At 43.2% G+C, this 25944-nt stretch overlaps 1 protein-coding gene across 2 annotated transcripts in view; it reads right to left on the reverse strand.

The window, feature by feature from the left end:
• PITRM1 (pitrilysin metallopeptidase 1) overlaps window positions 1–2843 on the reverse strand; it is a 30716-nt gene extending 27873 nt beyond the window's left edge. Inside the window, exons 1-2 of one of the 2 annotated variants that reach the window (XM_058532345.1) lie at window positions 2773–2843; window positions 435–534 (exon numbers count right to left, since the gene is read on the reverse strand). In XM_058532345.1, coding sequence (XP_058388328.1) covers window positions 435–534; window positions 2773–2825 — 153 coding nt within the window. In that variant the 5' untranslated portion in view covers window positions 2826–2843. Of the gene's footprint in view, window positions 1–434; window positions 538–2772 lie in introns of both variants that reach the window. The other variant, XM_058532344.1, reaches the window with a different exon arrangement.
• Window positions 2844–25944: the final 23101 nt, after the last annotated feature.

Consider the following 25944-nt stretch of genomic DNA (forward strand, 5'->3'; position numbering starts at 1 on the left):
ATCTGTTTTCCTATAACTCTGAAAACCAATTGACTGAAAAACAGAAAGTTTTTGCGGAGTCTGGAGCAAACTCATTGGATGGTAAAAGCCGCCCCAAACACATGTGGGGCCTTCAGAGTCTGTACTTTCACACCCAGTGTGAACAGTCACGTGTTTGGATGCACAAACACTGATGCGTCTGATTTACTTCCTAAAATCTGAAGAGCTGTCAGGCTTCCAGGGGTTCAGGGAAGGCTGGGGATCTGTGCTTATTTAAGAATTAGGAAATCCTTTCATTTGCAAACTCCGCTCAGCTGAGGACCCACAGCGAGCCAGGAGTGAAGCCAGGGCCCGGGGACACAAAGATGGAAACCCTCCAGTCTGCGCTCAGAGGGACCTCCCGCCCCCTCTGTTAGGGAGTGGACACAGGAGAGCACAGCAGGACCGGCCCCTACCTGGCTTACGGTGAAGCCGTGGATCTTCTCCCCGACCCGATACTGCAGCGCCCTCGCACAGGCCGCGTCACTTCTCCACCTCCACGCTCTGAGGTCGGCACTGCTACGTTTAAGGAAAGAAAGTCATCCACGTTAGATGATTTAGGGGAAAACTGGCTAACATAATCTCAGCAATAACAAAAATATTGCCATGTGATAAAGACAATTCCACAAAAAAATTAAACCTTGCATCTTCCAAACACATCCCAGGAAACTAATTTCCAGTAAAGTTCTTTCAGTTTTAGTGATCTCGTATATCAATTCAGCTAAAGCTTCATAGTATCAATAATTGTTGAAAACCTTTCATTTGTACTTGTTCATAAATAACTACAGTACAATTATAATACCAATTTCTCTTATCTGTATAAAAAACAACTCTCATGTCAAAATGGCTTCTTCCATCACAGCATCACAAGAAACTCCAACTACAATCAAGTCCCATTCCATACCTACCAAATTGGTGAAAATTAAGTAGTATTACCAGGAACTCTCATACACTGCTACTCGGTGTGCAAATTCTACGACTTCGGAATAGCATTTGGCATTTAGGTTAGCAATTCATTCACCTTGAGGTACGTGTCCTGGAGAACCCCCCTCGTGCACCAGCACACACCTACAACGTCGGCACCATTCCTCAGAGCCCCAAACTCCACCAACCCAGATGTGCATTCAGAGAGTGGATAAATTGTGGATTTTATTCAATCGATAAAAAAACTTAGCTGTAAGAATGAACACACTACAACTACGTGGAATGAAGATGTGGGTCACATGATGCTGAAGCAAAAAAATACCAAGGACAGACGTAGTATTAATCCAGCAGGTAACACTGTATTGTAGAAATGCACAGATGGTAAAAATATAAAGAAAGCAAGGAAATAATTTCTGTAAACCAGGACAGAGATTACATCTGCGAGGGAGGGAGAGTTACCATCAGTTAGGGGTAATCTTAAACTGGGTAACAGTGACACGACTTATTCTTAAATAATTTTTCTCTCAACTATATTACACGTTTTATGGAATTTTCCATAAAAAACAACACTGACTCAGTCAATATTAGGCAATATCATAGAGATATGCTATAACCAACCAACACTTTCCCTATAGATTTAGCACATTCTAGAATTACGGGATAGAGGATTTTAAGAAGTTATTATCATGAACACAATCACTAAAGGAAATGCTTATACTGAAAGCGAATGAAAAGCCGGAGGCAACATGGGTTCGCTCCATGTACTGTCTGGTAACCAACTACTTATATGAATAACGCTCCTGCCGCCAAACTCCAACATGCCAGAAGGGCACCCCACCAAGCGGCACCCCGGTGTTTCCTCACCTAACAGCAGCTAAACTGCACCATAACAAGGTTCTGTGAATTACCATGAAACTAAACTCATCCTTTTTTAACAAGTAAAATGTTACGTCAATTTACAAATTCACAGGGCATGACAGTCATTCAAGGTTGGAAAATAAACATATTCTTTTTCCGTAAATCTAGTCATTAAAAAAAAGTTCAATTCCTCAAGGCTACAATTTTAGTAATGAATCTAGTAACAAACGTTAATTACTCGGTGTGGAAGCCTGAGGCCTCTTAAGGACGCCCTGCCCATCACAAAAAAAAATAGGAGCAAACGTTTTAATGAGAACCATGAACGGCCAGTTGCTTTTACTGCACCAATTAAAATCCACATCAATGACCACCTTCCCTTCAAAAGTCCTGACAACCCACACACACGGCCACCCACGCTGAGACCACCTGAGGTCCCAGAGGGAAAGGGGGTCAGGCCCGCTCCTTGGGCCTGGCCCCACCTTACCCCCAGACTTCTCTGCCTGCCACCACCGCGACCCTGGTAACCGGACAGAAACTCCCTTCCTTTGGGAGGTGAGAGGAGGAGGATTGCTCTGCCATCCCAAGGAGCTAAAGGGACCCCCTCCCCCAGGCCCTGCAAGGGTCCTCAGGCTGGCTTCAGGCTCTTGGGGTACGAGAGCCCCAGGCGAGGAGTGTCCGGGTGCGGGAAGCCCAGACAAGCGGTCTCAGGGTATGGGAGCCCCAGGCCAGGGGTCTCGGGGAGCGGGGGCCGCAGGCCAGGGGTCTCGGGGAGCGGGGGCCCCAGGCGAGGGGTCTCGGGGAGCGGGGGCCCCAGGCCAGGGGTCTCGGGGAGCAGGGGCCCCCACAGCAGGCAGCTGCGGAGCGGCATCCCCAGGCCCGGGTGATAACCCGAAGCCGCCCGCCCCTGCCGGCGCCCGGCCCGCCCTCGCCGCCCCTCCTTCCTGCCCTCCCTTGCTCGCCGCCGCCCCTCACCCTGCGCTCAGCCGCCGCAGCACTCCGCACGCCCGCTCGCCGCAGCGCCACATGATGTTCCACCAGCGCCGGACCGCCGCCGCGTCATCTTATCGGACGCACGGCGCGGGGGCGGGACACGCCGGCTGCGATCCCATTGGTCGGCGCGCGGGGCGACGCTCTCTCCAATAGGCTGGCGAGGAAGCGGGCGGGCTCCCGCCGCGGCGCGCGCCACTCGAGGGCCGAGGTCGGCGTTAGGTCGCGGAGTGGGCGGGGCGATGGAGGGGCGGAGCGCTGCGAGGGGCGGACCCCGGGCCACGGCGAGGGGCGGGGCCAGGTTGTGGGGCCCGGGATGTACTGCGAAGGGGAGGGGCTTAGCAGGAGAGGGGCGGGGACTTCATAGATAAGGGATGCCCTACGCAGTTGAGGGGCGGAGCTTCACAGGAGAGGGGCGGGGTTACGCAGCTGTGAGGTGGGGCTGCGCAGGTGAGGGCCGGACTCACGCTGGGCCAGGTGAGCTGCGTGGTCCTCTGGCTGCCGTGTGGGCATTGGTGTCCTGGATGGAGGGTGTGTGTCTGCAGTCTGCGTGCTCACGCGTCCATCTGTAGGTCTCTTAGGGAGTGATGTGAGAGTAAAGGACGTCCTGCTGGGGGACCCCCCCAGGTGCCTTAGCCCTAGGCTGGGTGGCTTCGTGAATAAGGTCCAAGGACTGTACCAGATGGTTTCCAGGGTCACGAGTCCATGTTGTCATGCTCTTTACGAACGGTCCCGCCCAGAATGTCCCCATCAGACCGCAGGAGAGCTCCAAGCGCCCGCACGGGTGTGTTGGCCCGCTGCTCTCCGCACCTGCATTTGGTGTGTGGGAGGACTACACACGTGGTTTCTAAGAGTTCCAAAATACTCAAGTGCCCTCTTGAACCGCAGGGAGAGGCTTGAGGAGGACAGTTCATTAGTGGGTGTGTTGGCACTGGGGCCGTGGCTGGAAGGGGTATTGGGATTAACCACACCTGGGCACTATATGGGTGGGACTGGCAGAAGTCGGGACCCAAGTCTGACTTCAGCTTCTCAGAGCTTTGCCTCCTCCCTTCTCTCGTCTTCCTCATTCCTTCCTCCTAGCCCACTAATGCAAACAGAATCACATCTACCTGCTCCTTCCAGGCTCTAAAGAAAGAGTGCTAAGTAGACGGGTGCAATTGCTCTGAACAGATGAACGCTTTGGCAGCAATGTGGAGGGTAATACTGGGATGGAAAGTCACCAAAAGTCTACAAAAAATTCTCCATAGTGCAGTGAATTCTGCAGTTAACCAAATACCTATTTATTCAGAGGACAGCCCAACTGAACCAGAACAAAAGTTATGATGAGAAGCTACTGATACAAATATACTCCGTGCACATACCTAGTGAGAATTTGGGTGATAAATGTTACTGCATCACCATCTTTGTCATCTTGGGGGAGACAGTTGGGTGTTATTAACCCTACTGTGATTGTGCAGGACCCTGAGGCACTGGGAGCTTATAGTATTTTGATTTCTCTGAAGAATAAATGCTATGTAAATCCAGTAATTGCCACTTGCTAGTATGTTCCCACAGGACGTAACCTAATGATGGCTGACCTCACACACACACACACCAAATAAGAATTTATAAATAATTTTGAGCAGCACCCAACATAATTTTAACACTCATATGTAATCTCAATTTATATTAACACAAATCATTCCAGTGTAGAAATGAAAAATCAAAAATTGTCTGTGCCTTACCCTATGTTACAAAAAACGTATCCTATGTTACAATGAAACTTATAGTTTTAGTAAGAGTAGCAAGTGAGCATTGATGAGAATAGATTGTGGCTGGGACTTAGAAAGGCAATTAAGAGAATATTGGAGTGTTATAGGTTGAATGGCGTCTCCTGAAAAAGATATGTTGGAGTCCTAACCCCAATACTTGAGAATGTGACCTCATTTGGATATAGGGTCCAAACAGAGATAATCAAGTTAAATGAAGTCATTAAGATGGACCCCTAATCCAGTATGACTGGTGTCCTTATAAAAAAGGGAAATTTCGACACATTGTTACACTCATGGGAGAAGGCCACGTGAAGATGAAGGAAAAGCCCAAGGTGTTACTTCTACCAGCCAAAGAATGCCAAGGATTGCCAGCAACAGGAGAAGCTGGGAGAGAGGCATGAGCAGATTCTTCTTTACAGTCTCAGAAGGAACGAGTCTGCCAACAACTTGATCTTGGACTTCTGACCTCCAGAACTCTGCGACAATAAGTGTCTGTTGTTCTAAGCCACCCAGTTTGTGCTGCTTTGTTATGGCAGCCCTAGCAAACTAATACAGAGAAGTCAAGGTCCTAAAAGACAAATATAAAGTGGTTTAACTGAATATGTTGTTTTCCAGGATTGCACGTCATTGACGTAATGCGTGATTTTGGAAATCCTTTATTTCTTAATCCATCACAAACCACAAGTGATGATTGTTGGAAATGCCAAATAAGGGATTTGCACAGTGTTTCCACATTTAGGATTAAGAAATGTATAAAATGTCAACAAACTCAGTGCTAATAACACAGAATAAGGGGAAAGAGCCCCACTCTAGAACCCAGGCTCATCCCAGCCCTCATTCATTTTTTTTTCACTCAATAAATATTTGTGGGGTGTCACCTATTTGCCCACCACTGAAGTTAGTACTGAAGAGTTTGAATAAAGCATTTCCTCTTTCCATTGAGCTTGTAAAAATGGGCTCATCTGTACAAAGAGAGAAAGAAGCCAGATTTTCTCCAAGTCTGCTTTCAACCCTAAGATTCTGTAGTTTTATTATCCCGGGTCTTAATTGTGACATTGATCACAGCATTGACTTCAGCCTTCACGTTTATTTTCTGTCTGTTTAAAATGACCCATTAAGAAATTCCAATTAATTTGGCAGATTTTGATTTCATGTCTATTTCTAGGCATGTTCCCTGATATCCACCTTTGATGAAGATCAGCTCTTCCCTTGAATTGCTTACCTTCTGGTGTTGTAAGTAATTGTTTTAGAAAACCTAAGATGTTGTTGAGATTTCTCTTGGCTAATGCCTTTAATAATAATAATTTTTTAAAACTTTACAAATTTATCTATATATATGAAAAATGGTCAGGATTAATCACAATTAAAGAAAACGTACATTAAAATAAAAATGGTATATTATTTTATCTATTAGATGTATCAATTTGATGGAACTTAAGGCTAGTAAGGTCTGTGAAGTCAGGGATTTTTATGCTCCGGGAACTACGTGGTACTATATATGTGTTTTACCTTTTAGAAAGCATGCTGGCATTATTTATACAAATTTTAAATGCATGTACTCTTTCACCAGAAATTTCACTTTATGAAAATTATCCTATAGCTATATTCTCAGAAGGGCAAAATCATGTATAAATAAAGATGTTCCCTGTAGCACTTTTTGACAACAACAAAGATTGAACAACATAAAAGTCTATCAAGGAGTTTTCTTAAATAAAATATAACACATTAATATAATTAAATGCTATGCAGATACTAAAAATAGTGATATACATCATTTTTCATATATAAAGAGCACAAATTAGTAAGCCAAAAAAAAAGCCAGATGCAAGTTGAAGCTCTCTCTTTTTTTTTTTTGCTGAGGAAGATTCACCCTAAGCTAACACCTGTGCCAATCTTCCTCTACTTTATATGTGGGTCACCACCACAGCATGGCTGACGAGTGGTGTAGGTCTGTGCTGGGGATCCGAACCCCAGAAACCAGAACGCTGAAGTGGAGCATACCAAACTTAACCACTAGGCCACGGGGCTGGCCCTGAAGCTCTCTCTTGAGTGGGAAAAATATACTCCCATTTGAGTGGAATGAGTCAAAAGGAGATTTTAATTTTGAACCTAATATAACGCTTTAACAAATGACATTTACGAAGACCTGAATAAATGGCAAGACATTCTATGTTCGTAGATAGGAAACTCAGTACGATAAAGATGTCATTTCTCTCCAAAAAATTCAACGGAATTCCAATAAAAATCCCGACATATTAGGAGAACAAAGTGATCCTAAAAGAGAGCTGAAAGAGAAAAGATTCAAGAACAGACAAAACAATTTTGAAGAAAGACAATATGGGAAATTTATTTTAGCAGATATTAAGACAAGTCTTATTATTAAAGACTTTTAGAGTTATTAAGTCTGTAAAGCTATAGAAAATAAGACAGTGTATATTAGCACAGAGAGAGGGGCAAAGAGGCTGAAGGAATGTAGAAAAAGCCAGGAATCGACACCTAGAAGTAGGTCACTGGAGAATAGATTCAATAAATTTTGTAATTTATAGGGAAAAAATTGAGTTGCTGCTTCCAGTCACTCTGCACCTACCCCAAGGCCACAGTGATATTATTTTTCTTCTAAGTGCTTGAAAGCTTTACTTTTCTCACTTATGCTTTTAATACACTTGGTTTGAATTTTGTTTCTGCTTCCTGTAATAGAAAAATCCTCAAGATGAAAATGACCTCAGAATAAGTAGTTAGATTGGACCCCCAACTCATGGTGCAATTTTAGGGTTGGAGTTGAGGCGGAGCAAGAACCTCTGACCACACATCATCCTGAGCATGTATTTGCTGATGCCTGAAATACTTTATGAAGTCTTTTTTTTATATTGCATTTTTTAAAAATTATTTTATTGAGGTCATAATGGTTTATAATATTATGTAACTTCAGGTGTACATTATTATATATCAGTTTCTGTACAGACTGCATCATGCTCACCACCAGTAGTCTAGTTTTTATCCGTCACCATACATATGTGCTCCTTTACCCATTTCACCCACCCCAGCACCCCCTTCCCCTCTGGTGACCACTAATCTGTTCTCTGTATCCCTGTGTTTGTTCATCTTCCACATATGGGTGAAATCATACGGTGTTTGTCTTTCTCTGTCTGGCTTATTTCGCTTAACACTGAAATAATTTAACAAGAGACAGAATACTTTAACAGAGCAAAATGCTTAAAATGCAAATAACTGTTTTCTTAAATTCACAATGAGAGTGGATGACTTTTGTTGAATAATATTCAAAGAGAATTATTTAAAGGGAAAAGAGATAGCAAGTATCAGAGGTTATGGGAAGAGGATAGCATCCATCCTCAGGTGGAAATGATAAAATGAGGGGGGGGGGGAATAAAACCTGAGAACTCCCAAAGACCACATTTATTCCCTTCAAGTGTTTCTTTTCTAAGATTAGCAGTTACTCAAATTCTAATTGTTTTGTATGTTTCAGATGTTTTAACAGAGTCTCAGATGCTACTGTCTCCTTGTGAATGCCTGGTAGCTTATGTGACTAAACCATAGCTCACTCGGTTGGTTACGACACAGAACCATCAAGTGCCAGCTTGGTTTGACCTTTTATATACTCTTCGGTCGGGGGTTACAACATGCGACAAGTCCTTTTATCAGACTTGTCACACTTCATAATAATTTATAATTGCTTTCTAAGGCACAAGTGCAGTGTGTTCATAATCGCTCTTTTGTTGGATGAATATTTTTTGAGTTCCTAAGGTAGACTACATATTTTGCTTCTGCTACATTTTGGGTACAAGTTTAGAAACCAGCTCTTCAGGCAGAGATTAAAGGCACAGTCTTTCCTTTTATGGAACCCTCGGTCTAGCATAGGTTACAGAAAAGTAAACGGAAAATTTCTGTGCAGTCTAAAGCAGTGTGCTGTGGGAGGGCAAAGATTCTATCACAAAGTGATGGATCAGGGAAGACTTCCTGGAGAAGAAGACAAATGAGACTTTCCAAAAATGGTGAGTTAATAACAGTGTAACATGTTTTTATTCATTTCCTATTGATGCTGTAACAAATTACCACAAATTTCCTGGCTTAAAACAACACAAGTTAATTATCTTACAGCTCTGGAGGTCAGACATCCCACATGGATCTCAGCGGGGCAAAATCAAGGAGTCAGCAGGGGTGCACTTCCTCTGGAGATCTAGAGAGAACAAGTTTTCTTGACTTTTCTTGCTTCCAGAGACCACCCACACTTCTTGGCTTCTGGCCCCTTCCTCCATCTTCAAAGCCAGCGACGGCTTATCCAGTCTTTCTCCTGATGCCATCACTCTGCATCTGATGTTCTGCCTCCTGCTTCCCTATTAATAGGACCCTTGTAATTACATTGGGCCCACCCGGATAACCCGAGATCATCTCGTTATTTTAAGGTCATCTGATGAGCAACTTTAATTCCCTCTGCTACTTTAATTCGTCATTGTCACCTATCACAACGAATTCAGTTTCCAGGGATTAGGATGTGGATATATTTGGGGACCATTATGCTACCTACCTGTTAAAATAATCACCTTCCTGTGTTATGAAATACCAGAAGAGTCTTTAAAAATAAAATATCTCAGGGCTGGCCCCGTGGCTTAGGGTTCGGATCCCGGGCACGCACCGACGCACCGCTTCTCCGGCCATGCTGAGACCGTGTCCCACATACAGCAACTAGAAGGATGTGCAGCTATGACATACAACTATCTACTGGGGCTTTGGGGGAAAAAATAAATAAAAAAATTTTAAAATAAATAAAAAAAATTTAAAAATAAAAAAAGTAAAATATTTCATTGTTAAAATTAGTGTCTCACTAATCTGTTGCTGATATTTTAGAATAAAATCTCAGATTTATAATCCTAAAAGGAAGTTGTCTATTGTTATCCATTCATCTTTTTTTTCCCCCTAGCTTCTTTCCTGAGTTTCATTTACTGGTCAAAATCATTATTTCACGGAATAAATGTGAAGTTTTACTGCAAATTGTTGGTCCTTTCAGCAAAACATTCTACAATATTCTAGCTTATTTGTATGAAGGAAGAATTTTAACATGCCAGAAATAGAAGGAAATGAATATTATAATTGAATTTTCAGACATCACTTTTTGGGGCTTTGAAACAAATACCTGTCACTTAGAGACAGAATAAATGGCTGCGTATCAGAGGACGAAGGAAGGAAAAGAATACCCATGATAGCATTTATGCAGCATTTTTATGCATTTTTGTTTGGGCAGTGAAATAAATATTCATTAGTGAAATGTCTTTTTAGTGGAAACAAGCCAGAAGCAATAGCGTATTTACACAACATAAAGCTTGATGGGGGAAAAGCTGTGTTTGTTACTTCTCAGTCAATTCTTTTTTGAAATCAGAGAACATATCATTAAAGTACATTCATTTCAACACACTTCTCAAAATACTAATCATTAAAATTACTTTTTATTGACAATATCGATAATAAAGGAGTAATTTTTTTGTTGAAATACCCTTCTTGGGGAGACAGTAAGGATCTTTTGGGTCTCGAGCCAAACAAACTTGTGCCAGAAATGGATCCCAGTGGATCCATTGGATCAGTGGATCCAAAAGAACCTGGCCTCATTATTCCAACAGATAGTCTGGAGTGGGGAGAGCAAGACGGGTCCTATTTCTAGTGTAAGCGTCTTTAGGGGATCTGAGTTTGAAAATACAAAGTTGGGAAGGCCTAAATTAAAATATGAAATCCCAGTCCAAGGGGAGAGAGAACTAAAACTCAGGAACTGGGTTAGAGAAAAACAAGTCAGAGACAACGCCCGGGGCTCCTGAGTGACTTCTGCATACCACCTGTCACTGTCCGTTCTTCACTTCTGCACGTTCCCCGGCAGATGTATGGTGTGTAGGCAGAGATCTGGCCTTAGGATATGAGCTGGAAGCAGATACCTGGAGTTCTGTACATTCTGACTCACAACCTCCTTTCTAAGTGTGTTTTCTTGTCTAAAATATTTCCAGAGAAGTGAAATGTTAGGATACCCATTTGTGGTCATCAGCAGTGCTTTGCAGCCAGGCAGTAGATAACCTGAGTCATCGTGGTGGAAACAGACGGGTTTATTTTCTTACTGATGTTATCTTTCCACTGGATCTGTCTTTTGTGCCTGGTTGTAAGATGGTGTTATGAGCTGAATTGTGTCAATTCACATGTGGAAGCCCCAGCCCCCCGGGCCTCAGAATGTGACTGGATTTGGAGATAAGATCTTTAAAGAGGTGATTAAGTTAAAATGAGGACACTAGGGTGGGCCCTAATCCAATATTACTGGCGTCCTGATAAGAAGGGGAAATTTGGACACAGAGGGATGACCCTGTGAGAACACAGGGAGAAGATGGCCATCTACACACCAAGGAGAGAGGCCTCAGGAGAAACAAACCCTGCAGACACCTTGATCAAGGACTTTCAGCCTCCAGAACTGTGAGAAATAAATGTCTGTTTTTTAAGCCCCCATCTGTGGTATTGGTTGTGGCAGCCAGAGCCAACCAGCACAGATGGCTACTGCTCAAAAGTTAACAGACAGATTGATCTCAGGGAACCAAAACATTGTGTCCAGAAATAGACCCCAGAATGTAAAGAATTTTCACATATGATAAAGGACACGTTTTAAATCACTGGGGAAAAGATAATTATGTTTTCTTTCGGGAAAAAGAAATGATGTTGAGATAAATCAGTTCAGTCCCATCCCATTCTTTATACCAAAAGAGGTTTCAGATAGATCAGTGATTTTAATACAAAATGAGCCTATAAAAGCATAAAGGCAAGATGGGTAAATTTAACCCATAATTTAGGAATTATTTATAAATATGATATAAAAATCCAGAATCCACAAAAGAAAAAACTGGTACATTTATCAGTATAAAATTTAAACATGTGTAAAACAAAAATATCATTACAAATTCAAAAGAGCAACAAACCATAAAAAGTTATTTTGCAAACCTCATGACAGAAAAAGCCCTTAATATACAAATCATTCTTCCAAATCTCTAAGAAAAATGCAAATGAAAAATTGGTAAAGTTGGTTCAGACATAGAATTACAAATGACCAATAAAGAGATGGAATACTCTCAAACTCATAACTAAGGAAATAAAAATTAAAATAAAATGTGAAACCATTTCTAGCCAATCCAACTGGCAAAGGCTTAAGTGTTTGAAAATTACTGGTGTTTAAAGCAACACCTCTCATATACATCTGGTGGGAGTATTAATTGCTGCAAAGATTTTAGAGTGCTACTTGGCAGTGTTAATCAAAAGGTAAAATAAAGCACGTTCTCTCTCCCAACTTACCCTATGCATATATTCACAAAAGACTGCAAAAAGTCTATGCACAGGGAAGTTGGAAATACAGATACACCTGATGTCATCTAACAGACTATTGTACCTTCATCTAAGGGAGTGCTGTGCTGAAGAGCATGCCCTCCTTAAGGACGTGATTCAACAGCCAGAACTCAGTGAAGTCCAGCCCTGAGGAGAGTTTATTCCTCCACTCTCTGGCCTCAGCCTCCTTCTGTCTTCCTTCCCCGTCTCATACCCCGTCTCACAGAGAGGCCTGCTTCCCATTCCCATCCCCCTTACTCCGAGTTACGACTAAATTCACAGCCTCCCCCTGCACAGTGCAGCCATGCTGGGATGTGGCGGACCAGCGTGCTGGCTGGGGCTCTGCGTGCCCATCTCTTGGGGGGCCTGGAACCCAGGAGCTCCAGCATCTCCACCGAGGCGGGGCCTTCTCCTCTCCCTGACAGGGGACACGCACTCTCCTATGGAGTGAGTCTCCTCACCCTCCTCCTTCCCCTGCTTTTAGCAGATTCTTAAGAAATACGGAAACCCATTCAATGTCTCTTACCATAACAAAGGGGCAGGCTACGCATAACGTAACAAGAGGGCTAATCCGTCATGTCTTCCCCAAATAGCAAATTGTGAAAAGTATGACCTTTGTTTTAAAAGAATTGTAATTTTTAATTGTGGTTACCTACGTATAACATAAAATTGACCATTTTAACCATTTTTTAGTCTATAATTCTGCAGCACTAAGTACATTCACATTGTGTAAAACCATCACCACCATCTCAGAACTTTCGCATCTTCCCAAACTGAGAGTCTGTCCCCACTAAACAGCAACTCCCCATCCCCTCCCCGGCCCCTGGTGGCAACCATGCTACCTCTTCTCTATGATGGTGACTGCTCTAAATACCTCATATGAATGGAATCTCACAGGATTTGTCCGTTTGTATCTGGCTTACTACAATCAGCAAAACGTCCTCAAGGTTCATCCATGTCATAGCAGGTGTCACAATTTCCTTCCTTTATAAGGCTGAATAATCTCACATTGTCTGTATTTACCACATTTTGCTTATTCAGTCATTTGTTGACTCTTGGGTGGTTTCCACCTCTTGGCTATTGTGAATAATGCTGCTATGAGCTTGGGTGTGCAAATATCTGTTCAAGTCTCTGCTGTCACTTCTTTTGGGTACAGACCCAGAAGTGAAATTGGTGGATCACATGGTAATTCTATTTTTAATTTTTTGAGGAACCAACAGTGTGATCCTTTTTTAAATAAAAATGTTTGAAAGTATGGATATAGATATCGATATCATAGCAATTAAAAATATCTGGAGGGCTGTCTCCGTGGCTTAGCAGTTAAGTGCACGCGCTCCGCTGCTGGCGGCCCAGGTTCGGATTGCAGGCGTGCACCAACACACCGCTTCTCCGGCCATGCTGAGGCGGAGTCCCACATACAGCAACTAGAAGGATGTGCAGCTATGACATACAACTATCTACTGGGGCTTTGGGGAGAAAAAAAGGAGGAGGATTGGCAATAGATGTTAGCTCAGGGCCGGTCTTCCTCAGCAAGAAGAGGAGGATTAGCCCGGATGTTAGCTCAGGGCTGGTCTTCCTCACACACACACACAAAAATATCTGGAAGCATAAAGATCTGTTAATGGTTAAGTTTAAGGAGTAGAAATGGAATGTGAGAGATAGAGAACGTTTACTTCTCACTTTGCTCCTTTCTGAAATGGTTATTTTTCTCATGGGTACATATTACTTCAACAATAACAACGAATACGAACATGTACAATTTCTATACATGTGCTTTCCAATAGATTAATAGAAAACAGTAAACAGAAAAGCCTCAGGCTTCTACACAGCTCTTTTCCTGTGTGAATTTAAAGCGTGCTGCTCAGCTTTTGGTTTTCTGCCTTAATTTTCCTGGGAAAGAACCATATTCATCCCTCTGCTTGGGGCTCCTTGAAGACAAGGGCCGTGTATAATTTATATTCGTGCTACCTGTTCTGAGGGCCATTTCTAGCACGTAGCGAGTGCTGCGTGTTTTCTGTTGTTGGCGGATGTTTTTGCTGATCCCTGAAAACATCAGCTTGAGCTGAAAGCAATTCCCCACCGCTATGCCCTTTGCGGTGAGATATTACTTCTCTTTCTCTCTTCTCTCTCTTCTTCTTCCTCTCCACCTTCTCTCGCTTCCTTTAAGACAGAAAAGAGGCTATGGGATGCCCTACATCTTTGTGCCTAATTTCCTTCAAGTGGCCTTCAGTCCTATAAGACTTTTTATCTGACTTTACTACTTTTGGATCAAAATGCATAAAATATAATTTCCATCAAATTGCTTAGGATTATCCTTCCCACTGAGAAGAAGCTGCTGTATTGAATAAAATTTTATGCTAGAAAGGTCTGGATTTAGATCTTAGGTCCACATTTACGAGCTATTTGACCTTTAGCACATTGCCTAAATTCTTTAAATTTCAGTTTCTGGTAATAGATAGATAATATTACCTATCTCATAGAAAATACAATGTTTTTAGCATAGTGTCTTTTACATAGGAGGAACCGAATAAACTGTGCTTTAAAAGTTTTAAAGCTGATATTACCAATGACTACCATTATCGTGATAATGGGCTTTCTAATAAGCTAACTTACTCCAAACACATTTATTAAAGGGTCTGCTCCTCAGGAAGAAAATGTCACTTTGAAATACATATAAACAGAACACAAGAGTTTGTAATCTGTTGTTTCTTCACAATTTTGATAAAAGATAAAAAGATTAGGCCGGCCCGGTGGCGCAAGTGGTTAAGTGCGCGCGCTCCGCTGCGGCGGCCCGGGGTTCGCTGGTTCGGATCCTGGGCGCGCACCGACGCACTGCTTGGCAAGCCATGCTGTGGCGGCATCCCATATAAAGTGGAGGAAGATGGGCACGGATGTTAGCCCAGGGCCATCTTCCTCAGCAAAAAAAGAGGAGGATTGGCGGGTGTTAGCACAGGGCTGATCTCCTCACAAAAAAAAAAAAAAAAAAAAAAGATAAAAAGATTTCTTCTCTTGGAAATATTTAAATTTGAAATTGATATTTTTGAGATAGTTTTAATTAACCCAAAGGAATAGATTTTCAGTTGTTCAGAGTCACTGCATTCATCGTTTCTTCCAGCACGTCCGCTCCTCCAGAGAATGTCCACTCAATGAGTGCCCTTACCAAGGCTTCTGATTATTTTCTGACCCTTTAGTTATGATATTAACTGTATGAATCTACAGAAGGGTATATTTAGAAAATTGTCCAGATTCAACAAATTTTTTCCCACTAGGAATAAATATGTAGCCCACTCTAATGATCTTCACAAATTTCCATTAAACGAATCATCATGCTCATTTTTGTGCATTTATTTATCCTTTGTTTCAGATAATCTAACCATTGAATTAAAATATCTCATTTAGATTTTTCTCTTTTTCAACATAAGTTGTACATAAACTCTGTAAACACAGATTCTAGCTTTGAGGAGACATTTTGAATATTCAAATTCTTAGAATATTATAAAGAAGAATATTAAACCTAATATTTGGAGAAAATATATACGTTCTTGGTGAACCTGTTGAGCTATCTTGGTTGTCGTCATAAATGATTTGGACCAACTAGTTGGTGATCTGATTAATTGTCTTACAATCTTCTAAATGAATTCCAACAGAGTTCATTCGTTGCATTGTGAAGATTTAGCCTCCCAGTCAATATGCAGTGGGTTTATAGATAAATTTACTTCATTGGAAAACCTGGTTAGGATTCAGTTGCTTGTCTATGATCAACCATTAAGTGAAACAAAAGTGGGTTTCAAAATTTTGATTTATTTTGATTTCATATCTCTAATGATATGAAATATAAATGTGTAACCTTCCTGAAATTGAGCATAGCGGAGTTAAACAGTGAACTCACCCAAAGCTATGGCCAGATATCCTATTCTGTGCTGCTCAGTATGGTCCGTGAATAGCTTGTTTCTGGTCTACAATAAGGTAAGTTCAAAATCGGAGAGTTTACAAGTTAAAGTGCTGAAATTAAGAGTTTAGAAACTGAAGAAATTAAGTGTAGAAATTGAATTTAGAAAATTTAGAAGTTTTTATAACATTCTAACAGAACCATTATTTCTTTAAATCTAATACCAAAAATTCAGCATTCCTATTTTGTGTTTATTTTATTTTATTTTTCTAATAATTCTTTTTTTTAATTTTATTTTAGAAAAGTATCAGTCATCAAGATTGGAAATTTAAAAAAAACACCAAACTGGTCCTTCATCACAGATAATTTGGAAAGTACTATTTGGAGGAGTGCAATGAGAGACACGTTTTCAGGGGTCCCTCTGCCACCTGCAAGTGACGCATCCTCTGCATAGTGGCTACAAGTCTCTTCCATATGGTGCCATCTAAGTGCAGCTTGGAGCAGAAAAATTCAAAGGCCCGGGCGCGTTGGGCAGATACCTGATTCTAGTCTAGAAGGCAGCTGTAGCTGGTGTTTTCCAGCTGGTGAGAAAACACAGCAAATAGTTGTAGAAGTGCAGTTGTTAAAGGCCCATGCTCAGCGGGTAAATGTTCACCAGTTGGCTTTGGGGGGCAGGGAGGGGAAGCCCTGATTTGCAGCATTTGCGGATTCCCATGTTATAAATACTTCCACCATGGGACATCAATGGAGTGGTGTGGGATCCAGAGGCAGAGATGCTAGGATCTGGATTTTGCGAGCCAGCGTAAGCCAGCACCAGCACACCCCTGAGAGTCATGCTGAGCACTCGGGCAGCTGCAGAGAGAGAGACAAATGCAAGAGGGTCACAGTGTCTGCACAGAACAACACGGCTCAGCAAAAGGACTCAGCACGAGCTAGACACTGAGGAGAGTCGATGGGGCTGGGCAAGGCCAAGAACGCTTCTCTTAGCCCTTGGCCAACATCTGATGAAGGAGTTTTCCTGGTACTTTCATGATGTATGGTTGGGTGTTAACTCCAGAAATACACTTTTGTGGCTTAATTTGGGTGTGTGCTCATGTTTGTGATTTTTCTAAATTGCACATGCTTTTTACCTGAAGTTACTTTCAGTAACCACTGAAACAATAAATTCAATAAAGGATAATAATACTTGGCAGAGTTTGGGAGTCCCAGAACAGTCTCTGTTTCAACCATGCCCTAGAGGGACTAACAGAACTCACACTGAAAGCTGTTGTACTCACGGTTATGGTTTACTACAGCAAGAGTGTGGAGGTTAAGATCAGCCAAGGGAGGAGAGGCAGGGGTTGTGTCCAGGAGACCACACACGAAGCCTCCAGGTGTCCTCTCCCAGTGGAACTGTGGACAGCACTGACTTCTCCCAGCAATGATGTGTGACAGTGCACATGGATTACTGCCAACCAGGGAAGCTCCCCAAGCCTTGGTGTCCAGAGGTTTTATTGGGATTCAGTCATGTCGGCATGGTTGACTTTCTGCCTGGCTGATTTTTAGTGCCTAGCCCATCCTGAAGTTGAGCTGATACCACATGGCCCACAGTCCCCACCATAAATCACATTGTAGACTATCAGTGTGGCCCAGGGCCTAGGTATACAGGCAGGGGTTAGAGATGACCTCCCAGGAGCTGAGGGCAAAGGCCAGACCTCTCTTTGGGTAAGGTCAGTTCTTCACTACACATCCTTGAAAGTATTATTACCGAAGTATTTCTGAACTTCAGGGACACTGGTTGAGCACCCGGGCACCCTATTGGAGCTCAGAGTGAAAAGACCACAGAGGCAGCATCCTTCACAAAATGTTGCCCAACAAGGCTGATTCCCGTATTTCCATAAAGAATGGGAAATATAGTTCCTTAAACTCATGCACAAATGAGACAGGTCCGTCACAGGGCCTGATGTAGCCACAGCCCTTAAGAAAACAGCCACCTTCCCAGCCCCTGCTGGTGTGGCTGGTGTTTGTCAGCTAGGATATGAGTCACAGATCCTGTGGCCCAGACTGATTTAGAAATGGGGCCCTGAGTTTATGACAGTCCACTCACAGGCTGGCCTCAGGCCTATGGTAGGAGCTGACGCCAAAGGCTCCACCCGAATGTTATTAACTGGCGGTTATTAGCTGAGCCTGGCAGAAGCCCTCTCCCAATAATCATATTGAAAATCACAGAAAGACTAAGTCAGGAGGAAGTGAGGAAAAGTGGGTGAGAATCTAGAGGAGCTGAGTTCTGTTAATAGAGAGTGGATCCCCCGGGTCCCTCCTTGTGGGGCTGTCTTGGGTGCATAATACAGCCATAAAAGCTGGCCCTCTTACATCTTTTAAAATGTCTCTGAGATGCAATCTCTTTCTTGCCTCTCACACATGCTCACAACGGGCCCTCCTCACTTGATCCAGCTTGAGCGATTGTTCCTTGCGATCAACAGAGGCAAACTGAATCAATTCTCAAAGGTCGGTGCTGAGCTGGTCAAGGGCATGAGAATTAGAGCATCCTCCTTTTGAACGAAAGTGTCGCACGTTTTTCAAAATAAAGGCAGTGCAAATCATTAATGCTTTCTCCTTTATGAAATCTTTGCATGCCTTCAACAACAAAATGTTTAGCCTAATGCTTTTTAGCAATGTAAATGGCAGGTCTATATTGATATTGATCACATATTACCTGGTTCCTTATGTTCAGTATCATCTTATTTTATTTTTCCTGAATATTGAATATGATAGACTGTTTTCTCTCTTTTCTGAAGAGATATTTTTGTCATGTTTCAATAATGAATATCTGAACATATCGTATGATTGTTCATAAACAACAGTTTATGTGAAAATCTAATATAGGCAATCTAACATTGATAGATCTTATAAGTGGAAATATTTTAAAGAAACATTTAACAAGGAAAAGTAGTCTGTTTGTGCACCATAAATTCCATTCAGTTCCCTCAAAAAAACAGCTGTTCCACAAGTGGCATCTGTCTAGTCTGTGATTTCACAGGTAAAGTGTTCTTTCCCAGATTTTTGGCAAGCATTTTGCAAGCATCAGTTGAATGTCAACAAGGTCACACAAAACAAGGCAGTGGACATAATTCCCATCTTGAATTGTGGTTGGAAGGCGGCAGCACAGTGAGCTTCAACAAGCACTGGGAGGGGAGTTGGAGGCCTGAGGTCAATTCCACGCCCTGCTCCTGCCTAGCTGTGTGGCCTTGGGAAATGCACATAACCTCTCTGGGCTTCAGTTTCCTTTTCTACAACATAAGGAGGTTCAAGCAGACCTCTAAGGTTCCTTTGTGTTCTAACATTCTGTTGTTCTAGGAATTTATTGTACAGCGTGATTAGACTGGGAAAGACCTCAACGTATAAACAAGTACCAGTTCTTTTCTTTGAAACCTGCAAACATTAGTAGAAAATACATTCTTCATCCCTCTGTCTTTCCACAGTCTCTCCTCAAGCAGATCAAACCTGGTTTAACATCAAATACAACAAAAATTGTGCTGAGAAATGGGCTTGATGGATGGATAGACCACAGAGCTTCTGGCAGGACATCTATCTTGCAAATAGATTTCATATTTGCATATTTTGTATAATTTTAAAATCCTGACAATAACAATTTTGTTCCCTGATAGTATCCCCACCCTCCCTGACCCAAGAAAACTATTCCCCTGGTTTACTTTTCACAAATGTTTATTACATCTGTATGTCATCCTAAAGTATACGTATTTCTTATTTTAGTTGACTTTAACTTTATAAAATGATAGCACACGGTAGTAAATTTTTAGGACTGGCTCCTTCCACTTAACATTGTGTTACTAAGACTTATTCACCTCGTTGGCTGTCAAAGTGGTGGTATTATTGGGTCATGTGAATGTGAGTGAAAACGACCCAGTAGAATCAGTGAAATACAGTAGCTGGAGACTTTGCCAGTGATATACTGGAAATTTCAGCTTCTGGTGTAAGCCAGGGTAGGATTAATTTATCATAGACCAAATGAAATAGATATATGTATATGTTTTGTATATGTATTTGTATAAATATGTATTAACTATAGCCTTCAATAAATTTTCTCATTGTTTCCAGCTAGATCTTGATTTTTTTTAAAGGTGCAACATAATGTCTATTCTTGGGTCATCTTCTTCCCTTTCACTGATAAGATAATTCCCCGCCCCCCAAATAAAGCTGAATTCCCCAATCCTTTAATTTGATTTTTAGCAACAGCGTGAAAGAATGCAGCACTAGATGGTGCCTTTCCCTTTAACTGTCACAATTTCCTTGGCAGGGATTCTGCTTTTGAGTAAATATGTCCTTTACATGGTTTATTTATTTTTACTGAAGTTGCTTTTGTGACAGTTATTCGGACTTACAACCACTTCACACTGCTTGGCTGGCATTTTAGAAAGGAGAAGTGAAACAAAGCAATTGTCTCTGTAAATAAATGAGAAGTAACGGGGAGTTTTGAAAGGACTGGGCGCTTCTCTTGTGCTCACTGGTTTGATCTTTTCTGATATATAAATAGATGCACAGGGCCAGCATTTCATGAAGGAGGAGCTGAGCGTGATGTCAGAGGACGCGTTCTGTTTTGCTTCCAGGGTGCTCATTTTCCCTCTTTGTCTCTCTCTGGGAAGGACCCCTCTCCTTGCCCCCTCCCAGCACATACCCTCCACAGGTGACCGGGATGGACTTCATCCAACTCCTCGCTCTAACCTGTTGACCAGAGTACATCATCCCTCCAGCTACAGGACTTGGTTAAGGAATAAACAAATGACTCCAGTCAAGTCAATAAAACTAATTTTTCTAGAACTGTTTTTGGGTCTCGAAGGAAAGACATGATCTTTCTTCACTTGGGTCAAAGGCACAGACTCTTGGGCTCCCTAAATGAAATGGGCAGAGGGCACAGCAGGTCTCGGACAGTCTTTGCACCCCTGTGTTAGCCTCTCGGAAGCTCTTTCTACTCTTGGGTTTTTATAGTTTTACTGTTTTAAGTCAGTTTCTTTTATTGGTAACCCAGACTCCTGGAGATACAGAGTCACAATTCATCAGTTGATTTTCTGACTTTACTTTCTGGCTGTGGTTTTGGACAAACCGCTTGTTACTGGAAACTCCACCCCTCCTCCTCCACTTTCACTCACTTTGTGTGTTTGAGGTCCCTGGTGTGTCCCAGGTAATGGAATCAGGATGCTTACTTGTTGGGATGACAATTTCTTAGTGGACTTCAGGACATGGCTCCACCAGCATCACAGGAAGGAGCACGTCCATCTTCTCTCCAATGCGAGAGTGAGATCTGACTCAGCTTTATTCATGCAGTGCTCCCATCCTCACCTCACGGTAACTTTCCATAAAACCTGGGAGGATAGCAGAGAAGTGGGAGTAGAGGGGTTGAAAGCATGTGCTACACGTGGGGGGAGCTTGTTTGCTGGGGTCTCATGTCTTTATCTCATTAGCCCTTGATGTTTGCCAACTAACTGACACCTGAAATCCACCGTCTTGGCTGCTTGGTAACAGCCTGGGGTCTTCAAAATAATGTTTGAATTATCTGGGTAGATCAATATCATATGCCAAGCACCCCCTTCACTCAGGGCTTTACATTGTTCTCTTTGTCCAGAACAGCCCTGGCTTCCTTTCTCACTTCTCACAGGACTCGGCTCAGCTGCAGCGCCATCCTCAACGGACCTCAAGATCTAACACCCCTAAGCTCTGACCCTTTCTCCTCCCACTACCGATATTTGATGTCTGTGCTTCCAGTTTTTTTCCATGTATATGTTTATAAAAATATGGTCATACCTAATGTTTTGATCTGAGACCTGGATTTTTCCCATAATACTTCCTGCTGACATTTCTATGCTCTTATGTGTTCTTCTACGTCATAATTCTTCATGGCTGTGCAACATCCCAGTCTATAATCCAATTCTGTCCATTCACACTCTGCCTTCACTCTCTGTCATCAGCATTGTCAGAATTTCTGAATATCAGTCTATCTCTTAGAATATCTTCATCTGGAGACTTACAACATAACTTTGAATATTAAAAATAGCCCTCGATTATCCTAGGAAGCTCCCACTGGTTTATCTAACATAAGATGTATTTCCTATTAGGAAAGAACTCCTCAAATTGCAATCGTTTTTGGGAGAAAATATTCCAACAGGAAACCGTAAAGGGACTGAACTTTCGCGATGAACTGAACCACACCTGCAGACAGAAGCAATGCCCACACACCCTCACCTTCAGCTGGCAGGAAGCTGACAATGGTGCCCGTGCTTTCTGTGGGTCAGGAGAAGGGGATTAATTTCTTGGTTCATTTCTCCATTTGTCATGGGTAATTCATTTCAGGCACTTGTATTAATACGAGATTGGATTTTGTGTTGAAGATTTTGGTGAACTGGGAACAGTTTTACAAAATCAAACTTGGAAAATCTCTCCTGGGAAACTGGTTTGGTGAAAGACTATAACGAGAATTGAATATTAAGTGATTAAAATCTAACAGAGTTAACATTTTTGTACTTTTGGGCTCCCTATTAATGAAAATACTGTGGCGATTTCCATTTCTAGGTTTTATACTTATTACAGTAGAAAATGGAATCTCTAACAACACTTGTCAATTTTTGTCAGCCCAGGACAACCATTGTCTCACTTTCCTTCAGCTACATTTCTTTATTTATAAAAATAAAAATCAGTCCTCTTAGCACAAGACGGCCCCTTCTACTCAAATCCACATAGACCCACACTTACCTGCACCTGTATTTCCACACTTTATTCTGCATGAAGACAGAACATGCACATGTTCACAGATTATACTTTTTCAAAGCAAGAATTAACTATGCTTCAAAGACTTTATTATTTTTTATGTTTAAAGCAACTACGTTATTTCCTGTACAAAATGTAGGGACATTTGTTGGGCTCTCCGTCCTATCAATTTGACTATTATTTTGTGAGCTTCCTCTATATGCAAGATCCTGCCCAATGTGCTGCAGTTCCACGCACCTAGTCTGTTTTCCATAAATATTTATTGATTTCTTTATGTTTGCCTATCAAAACAATAACATAGAGGGGCCGGCCCGATGGCACAAGCGGTTAAGTGCGTGCGCTCCACTGCGGCGGCCCGGGGTTCGCCGGTTCGGATCCCGGGCGCACACCGACGCAACGCTTGCCAAGCCATGCTGTGGCGGCGTCCCATATAAAGTGGAGGAAGATGGGCACGGGTGTTAGCCCAGGGCCAGTCTTCCTCAGCAAAAAGAGGAGGATTGGCAGATGTTAGCTCAGGGGCGATCTTCCTCACATAAAACAAACAAACAAAAAACGATAACATCAAGGAGGATCAACAGTGCTTCCTTCCTATATATTTCATATCTTCCTGAGAGAAATGTTGCTTGATTCAGGAAAAGTTAGTGACAGATGGGAAAAAAAAACACTTTGAGAGAACAGGTGGGAAGAAATAGGAAGCTTCCGTAAACTCGCTTGAAAAGAGATTTTAATTGCAAGTTTGAAGAAATATTTGTTTAAAAAGTCCAAGACTGAAGCTAAGGTTTTCAAAGATGGCAGTGGAGTTCAACAAGGGCTCGGTGGGAGGTCTCACTGGATGGGCCAACCTCTTCTCTGTTTTGGGATCTGTATCTGAGTTGCCTTATTGGGTAATAAATTACCTGAGTACTTTTATGTGACCTCATCATCATGGTCCTTGAAAGCTCAAGGAGCCTGGCTGAAGGGCCTATTGTAACTGCAATAACTCACTTCTGACCGGGGCAGGGGAGACACACCCAGTGGGGAAGAAGACATGCAGGACCATGTGCAATGGCTGTCACCCAGCGAACTCCCTCTGGGGAGCATGCAGTGGCAGAGACAGGGCTGGAGGAGCCAGGAGACGTGGCCGTGTCTCCGTGAGCTCAGATTTTAAAGCACAAACAAGTTATCCTATTTTGAAGCCACCGTCCCCACTGTTGAGTCCAGCATCCCCGCCATTGAGTCCCAGCGTGGGATTCTGCTCAACAGAATGGATTCTGTCCAACCGAAACAATGTGAAAATAATCCAAGCTTTCTATTTTAATATCTAAAATTCCATGAAGGGCATAAATAGTCTCCAGCAATATTTCTTTAAAATCTCCCCTTTCCAGAAATTTGCCTTCCAATATCTACACATGATGCAGCTACTCACGGTCTTCTTTTCTCAAAAGGAAACAAACTCCAGTCCCCGCTGAGTTCCGTTTGGTGTCCTCTGCCCACTTCCTCTCGGCTGGATTTTCCACCACAGGCTCCCAGCGCCGATCTGGACAGACGGGGCCTTCTTGGGGCTGGTGGGGGGGCAGGAGGAGGGAGGGAAGCTGGAGGGAAGCCAGCTGGAGCCCGTTTGAGTACACAGGAGAGTCAATATGGGGAATCTTGTACGTCAGTTTGGATCCTGTTGCTTACACTTCCTCCTTGGACAAGATCTTTAGCCTCTTAGAGAGAAATATTAAAATGTAAATGTGCCACTCAGAGCCTGCTAGCCCGGTGTGGCCAGGCCCCACTATCTGTTTCCTCTCCTTCTTTTACTGGCAGCCCCAGTGGGTCCGGTGGTGGGGTGGGCTCTCGCAGGATGTATGGACCCTTGCTGGGAAGGAAGTGGCTCCCCAGGAGAAACCCTGAGCGTTTGTATCCTAAACAGTAAGAGGGTGAGAACCCAGCGGCAGGCAGACTAAATGCTCCCCTGTCGCACTCCCACAGGCTCCACCAAATCTCAGGGGAGACAGGCCGTGGTGCTCCAACCCCGGGCCCCAGCCTCCAGCAGCTTCCCTCGCTGGCCTCAGAGGGTCCAGGACAGCCTGGGAAGCAAATCCCCTGCACCCACCGAGAAGCCTCTTGTGGGGTCTGCATCCAGGACAGGGCCGTGCCTGCAGCACTTCCTCAGATCTGGGACCCTGCGTTCCCAGAGCAGAGCTCTGTTAATGGGGCAGATGCAGAGGCCGCCATGGGTAGAGATGACCAGTGGGCTCCCAGTCGACTGCCTGGGTTTAAACCCAGCTTTGCCACTTAGAGCATCTGTATGGCCTCAGCTAGTCACACACCCCGTGGGACTCAGTCTTCTGCTAAACCAGGGTGATAATCGGAGTGCCTCACTCAAGGGTTTTTGTGAAAATCAATGCACAAATTTATCAGAGTGCCTGCTGGTGTGGAGGAAGGATGATAAAATGTTTGCTACCATTGCTATGGTCCTATTCCCTGTAGTTGCCAGAAGAACCTCCATTTCCCTCTGTCCAGGATAAATTTGAGAAAGAGTGAGGACCCACCAGCCCCTGGAAGCCATGCCTGAGTCGATTTCCCATCTGTTACCACCTGGGACTCGCCCTGCAGATGCCGCTGGGCTGCCTCTGTCTCCATGCATCCTTCTCTGTTGCTCCTGGCACTTGTCACTCTGCAACAACTATTCCAGTGGAGCAGAGAACGTCGGTCACGAATTCAGAAGCCAGCCAACTCACCTAAAATCAATTCACTGATGACTCATTTCTAGAATGTCCAGTTTGCCAAAAATCAATTTGCTACATTTACTGATTTATTGTTTCTTTTAATCCAATTTACCCTCAGTCAGGCCCAAAGCAGAATGCGTTACTCTAGGGTACCAATCTTGCCTGGTGTTGAAATTTCATCTTTCAAGGCTACGTTTATAAGGATGCTTCATGCTGGGCCTGGGGGCGGGCACATGGCTCTGAAGTTGTCCCTGTGACCCTCACACACGCTCAGAGGTGGCTGCCCCCAACCGGTGCCCTGAGGGTCCCCCAGTGTGGGGAAGAAAGTAGCTTGGTCTTGCAGGTCTAATGCCTGCCTGAGTAGCAGCCACATCTCTGGTCTCTGCTGGAAATAGTCTTTGGCTCCGAAATACTCCTGGCCTGCCTGTCATGGACCTCTCTCCCCTTGGAGATGGGTCTCCAATTTCTTCAGAACTGTGCATCCCTGGACTAGACAAAGAACCGATTTTCCATCGCCATCTTTCTAAAGAGGGTGTGGTTTTCCTTCCTGTTTGTTTCTATTTCAGCTTCATGATAAGTTTTCTTAGTTCAGTGAACTATGTGCGTGTAATTCCAGTCTCAGCCTGGTCTCTGTGACATTCTCTGACTGTGGTATTACAAGAACCATCCTGGCGAGCACTGGGGGCACCAGTGATGCCAACAGCCCACC

This window comes from Diceros bicornis, chromosome 36 (assembly GCF_020826845.1).
Source record: "Diceros bicornis minor isolate mBicDic1 chromosome 36, mDicBic1.mat.cur, whole genome shotgun sequence".
Taxonomy (NCBI): Eukaryota; Metazoa; Chordata; class Mammalia; order Perissodactyla; family Rhinocerotidae; genus Diceros; species Diceros bicornis.